We start from the raw sequence: 5,730 nt of genomic DNA, 5'->3' as shown, positions 1-5,730 counted from the left end.
TCGCATAGTGTATACATGTACATCAGACCAAGAAGCTGCGGAAGACTGTTGTAGATCTTCCTGTAGTGCCTTACTTTGTGTTTCAAAATTGTGAAGACATTATGTGTCCTGACTGGTATCCTGCTCACTGGTGGTTCTCTGTTCTTCTGTTTGAGGAATGACAGAACAAGCACAATCCATTTCCTGGTCAGCTTCATACTAATAAAACCTACTTCTCATGTGACATTTAGGTAAAGATGCCTAAAATACATTCCCAGCATTTCCTGACTGACAAGAATTGATGATCTGGCCCTGTCCGGGAATTAATCGGTACACTGTACATTATGCCCAGGAAATAATGTGCTGTTTATGATAAATAAAATGGTCTGCGGTAACACTCTAAATGAGTGGTTCTGAAAAGAGTCATTGGTTTTAACTCGATGTTTCGATCAGTATGATCTGATCAGCTTCTGGAAAAATGATGTAGTGGATGTTTATGATGTTGTTGAAAGCTTTAAATTTACATTCATAAATACCTCGGACAGTTTCGCTACTCCTATTGGTGGAGAGCGCGTCACGTGGGTGTGTATAAACCTTTGTTTATGACCGGTAAAAAGTGTTAATTCATGGGCGTAACACGCGACCTTGCACCTGTTCTTTTAAGACAGTTTCTTCATTCCTATTGGTCCAGAGCAACGGCTGAAACAGTTATGCCACATCACGCGATACGCGCGACATGCACAGCATTCCCTTATAAGGAGTTGTTTACCCGAGGGCGGTGGAGGGCCTTACCATTTCATAGCTGGAGGGGTGTTGTGTTGAAAGAAATCATTTAACAATTATAATTTTTGCATTTATTTTATTTTTTGACCAAAAAGTGATGATGTTTTTGACCGAAAAGGTATTTATGAATGGGAATCAAAGTGTGTTGAATCGGTTTTCAACTAGTGGTTTAAACCCGCCGAAGCCTGGTTCTTTATAATTTATCTCGACTTCGTCTCGGTAAAATTTTCAAGAACCAGGCCTCGTTGGGATTAAACCACTAGTTGAAAACCTCTTCACCAAACATTGATTCCCTTATTAACTTCAAACCTAATCATCTCTACAGTTTATTAAAACCCAACTGCACATTTTCTTGGACTTTGACCACGGTTGTACAATTATTCCAATGAATGAATGTCTGTTCCCAACGACAGCAAATTGTCAAATTGTTAAAATTTTTGATTGAACTGTTAACTCTTTCTCTTATAAAGTAGTGACTGCTCATACATTGTATCATTTTTGGGGGTTGAACAGAATTGACTAGAGTGCGATTCAAACCAACAACCTCTGGATTAACGTGTCGGCGATCTACCAACTGAGCTATCTAACATTGTATTGTTATATCATTTTGTTATACGGTCATCATCATTTTGAATTGTTATTATCGAAGTGTTGGTATAGACCCCTCACATTGGCAGCCATCACAGAGGTTAAACAATGGAAGCGTATGCGCAACGCACAAGGCTCAGCCAATGGCAGGTCTTCCTTTGACCTTAGTGAGGGCGCTATATCGGCTAGTGACGTCATATGCAATGGTGTCTATTTTAATAGGAGACTTTTGAGACGCTGGTGGCAGCAGACATAATGGTCTTTTTTGTGACTCCGAGGGGGCGCGCGCATGCTCAGTACTACATGCTGACAATGTCGGTCTGAGTATGTGCAATACTTTAAGATTACATCTAGAGTCTCCCATATATTATAATTAAGTGCCTTGAAACTGGGCCCTGCATGATGTAAGTTATGCAGTGTACAGATAAATGTATTAAAAATAGGGTGCACATTGTTTTATGGTGTTTGTTTGACATGATGGGTGCTTGAAATGCATGCAGACAATACATTATTAAGGAACTGACTTCCATCCATCAAAATAGTGCAGTAAGCGGTGGTTCCTGGCCACATGTAGTTGGGGTAAATCTGTTGCAATTTTTTTAGCAGGAAGCTATATTATTCGATGACGTGAAGTGGTAACGACAAAAGGAAGGTCACTGCAAGAATAGTGACCCGAGTATTGTATTTCTGAAATAAATGCACAATTGATGTAGCTGTTTTTGGTATACACATTTTAAAGAGCAGCACTTTAGCTTTAAAACATATTATTTGGCATTATGAATTTTGTTTTATTTTTGTTGTGTGCAGGAAGTAAGTTTGTTATATTTTGTAGCTTTTTAAAAAACTCTTTGTGTACATGTAGGGACAGAAAGAAATTGATTGATTACATGCAGTATACATGTAAGTACTATCTCCCACTACTATTATATATACAGAAACCCAGATAGGGAGAGATAAATATTCCTTCCTTAATAAGTGTCTAGCGTTAAAACTATCCCAACTTGGATGTTACAAAAAGTTGGGATTTACCGTAATTTGAGCTATCTTTGAAAAAGGGATTTCCTTGAGTATTTACACCCTGATTTGAAGTATTGTTTCCATTTTTAAGTATATCTAAAAGCTGAAGCACAAAGTGCCAGTTTGGGGACATTATGTTTAACTTCTATTTTAAAGTGCCTGTTTCTAAAATTATTTTTATGTTATCTTTACAACCTTGCCTGTATGAATGCATTTACTGGTTCAAAGGCTGAAAACATTTTTTAGTTAAGTGCTGACAGCATTTATTGGTTCAAATGCTGAAAGCATTCACTGGTTCAAATAAGGGACATAGGGGAAAGCAAGAAATATAACAAGAGCAATGTTATAAACTTCATGTAGTCTGAAATAGCAACTTACTTTTTCTTACTTTTGTACAGCAAAAACAACAAAAACTATGCATTTTTCAATAAGCACAAAGCTTTCTTTAAGAAAGGTTTCTGGGTTACTTTTTTGTACTTTGAGGCTTTTTATACTTGTTGTAATAAAAAGAAATCTGTTTTGCAAATGTTTTGTTTTGTGTCTGAAATGTTTTACATGTAAGTGGACTGTGTCACCTCACCTCCATGCAGGTTTTGTCAAGTAAAGCCATCTTTTTCTATAACATTGGTTGCTGGTATTCATTGGAAGACAAACCTTTTGCTTAGACAGGGTACTTATATCTCTGCAAATTAGAGACCAGAACCCAATTTCATAAGCTGTAAACATGGTAAAGCATAAATTGAGTGGGGCACCAGCCACAATGTAGTATTGGCTTTTAACCTGTTTCTGCTAAGAGAGACTATTCTGTGCTTTCAAAACCGTAACCAGAAGAAAACCCAGACCTCTCGTGACCAAGACCAGCCTTTCCCAGATTTTGCTGGTCGATCGAACAGAGACTGAGACCATCATAAAATGTCTTAAGATGGTCTCGAGCTCCAACGCTCACGCCCCTACCCTCAGAGCCCACGCCCCTACCCTCAGAGCCCATCCCCCTACATTCACAGCCCCTACACTTACAGCTCATGCCCACCTACACCCAGAATAGGCCGCCATTACACTGTGAGCCCATCCCCCTACACTCAGAACCCCCACACCCCCTTACACTCAGAGCCCATTCCCCCCACACTCAGAATTCGTGCACCTTACAATCACAGCCTATGCCCACGTACACTCAGAACAGGCCACCCCTACACTCGGAGCGCATCACCCTACATGTACACTCAGAACCCCCGCACCCCTATACAATCGGAGCCCATGCCCCCTACACTCGGAGCCCACACCCCTACACTCAGAGCCCATGTCCCCTACACTCAGAGCCCATGCCCCCTACACTCAGAGCCCTTGCCCCCTACACTCAGAGCCCAAGCCCCCTACACTGAGAGCCCATGCCCCCTACACTCGGAGCCCACACCCTCTACACTCGGCCCACACCCCTATACTCGGAGCTCTCACCCTCTACACTCAGAGCCCAGCCCCCTACACTCAGAGCCCAAGCCCCCTACACTGAGAGCCCATGCCCCCTACACTCGGAGCCCACACCCTCTACACTCAGAGCCCACACCCCTATACTCGGAGCTCTCACCCTCTACACTCAGAGCCCTTGCCCCCCCTACACTCAGAGCCCAAGCCCCCTACACTCAGAGCCCACGCTCCCTACACTCAGAGCCCACGCCCTCTACACTCGGAGCCCTTGCCCCCTACACTCAGAACCCACGCCCCCTACACTCGGAGCCCAAGCCCCCTACACTCAGAGCCCACGCCCCCTACACTCAGAGCCCACGCCCTCTACACTCAGAGCCCTTGCCCCCTACACTCAGAACCCACGCCCCCTACACTCGGAGCCCAAGCCCCCTACACTCAGAGCCCAAGCCCCCTACACTCGGAGCCCAGCCCCCTACACTCAGAGCCCATGCCCCCTACACTCAGAGCCCATGTCCCCTACACTCAGAGCCCATGCCCCCTACACTCGGAGCCCAGCCCCCTACACTCGGAGCCCAGCCCCCTACACTCAGAGCCCAAGCCCCCTATACTCGGAGCCCACACCCTCTACACTCAGAGCCCATGTCCCCTACACTCAGAGCCCAAGCCCCCTATACTCGGAGCTCTCACCCTCTACACTCAGAGCCCATGCCCCCTACACTCAGAGCCCTTGCCCCCTACAATCGGAGCCCATGCCCCCTACACTCGGAGCCCACACCCCTACACTCAGAGCCCATGTCCCCTACACTCAGAGCCCATGCCCCCTACACTCGGAGCCCAGCCCCCTACACTCGGAGCCCAGCCCCCTACACTCAGAGCCCAAGCCCCCTATACTCAGAGCCCATGCCCCCCTACACTCGGAGCCCAGCCCCCTACACTCAGAGCCCAAGCCCCCTATACTCGGAGCTCTCACCCTCTACACTCGGATCTCTCACCCTCTACACTCAGAGCACATGCCCCCTACACTCAGAGCCCTTGCCCCCTACACTCAGAGCCCAAGCCCCCTACACTGAGAGCCCATGCCCCCTACACTCGGAGCCCACACCCCTACACTCAGAGCCCATGCCCCCTACACTCAGAGCCCATGCCCCCTACACTCAGAGCCCTTGCCCCCTACAATCGGAGCCCATGCCCCCTACACTCGGAGCCCACACCCCTACACACAGAGCCCATGTCCCCTACACTCAGAGCCCATGCCCCCTACACTCGGAGCCCAGCCCCCTACACTCGGAGTCCAGCCCCCTACACTCAGAGCCCAAGCCCCCTATACTCGGAGCCCACACCCTCTACACTCAGAGCCCACACCCCTATACTCGGAGCTCTCACCCTCTACACTCAGAGCCCTTGCCCCCTACACTCAGAGCCCACGCCCCCTACACTCAGAGCCCACGCCCTCTACACTCAGAGCCCTTGCCCCCTACACTCAGAGCCCACGCCCCCCTACACTCGGAGCCCAAGCCCCCTACACTCAGAGCCAACGGTCCCTACACTCAGAGCCCATGCCCCCTACTACTTCTGGAGCCCCAGGCCCCATACACTCAAGAGCCCACGCCCCCTACACTCAGAGCCCACGCCCCCTACACTCAGAACCCACGCCCCCTACACTCAGAGCCCACGCCCCCTACACTCAGAGCTCACACCCCTACACTCAGAGCCCCCCCCCCCCCCCCTACACTCAGAACCCATGAGGGATACACTTCAAGAAAATTAGCAGCAGTACGTGGTGGTGTTATTTTCTGGGATAATTAGCAAAAAATCTTAAAGAAGTCTGTAGTGTAGTTTTGTACATAAAAACGGTCGGGCGCCCTCTTGCGTTTCAGTCATGTTGGACCTTTATTTTACGTGCACGTCACACAAACTCAAAAACTCCATCATCCCATGCAC

The 5,730-nt window shown here is 47.7% G+C and overlaps 1 protein-coding gene across 1 annotated transcript; it reads left to right on the top strand.

Moving 5' to 3' along the window:
• The first annotated feature begins 3,579 nt into the window (after positions 1 to 3,579).
• Positions 3,580 to 5,595, top strand: LOC117292349 (proline-rich extensin-like protein EPR1). The gene has a single exon (XM_033774371.1). The coding sequence runs from the start codon at positions 3,580 to 3,582 to the stop codon at positions 5,593 to 5,595; it is 2,016 nt and encodes a 671-aa protein (XP_033630262.1).
• Positions 5,596 to 5,730: the final 135 nt, after the last annotated feature.

This window comes from Asterias rubens, chromosome 7 (genome assembly GCF_902459465.1).
Source record: "Asterias rubens chromosome 7, eAstRub1.3, whole genome shotgun sequence".
Lineage (NCBI taxonomy): Eukaryota > Metazoa > Echinodermata > Asteroidea > Forcipulatida > Asteriidae > Asterias > Asterias rubens.
The sequence above is the reverse complement of the archived record's forward strand: the minus strand, read 5'-3'. Positions and strand labels throughout refer to the sequence as shown.

Excerpts from the sequence above, each read along its gene's own strand:
- LOC117292349 (XM_033774371.1), top strand. The coding sequence starts at position 3,580 with ATGTACACTCAGAACCCCCGCACCCCTATACAATCGGAGCCCATGCCC.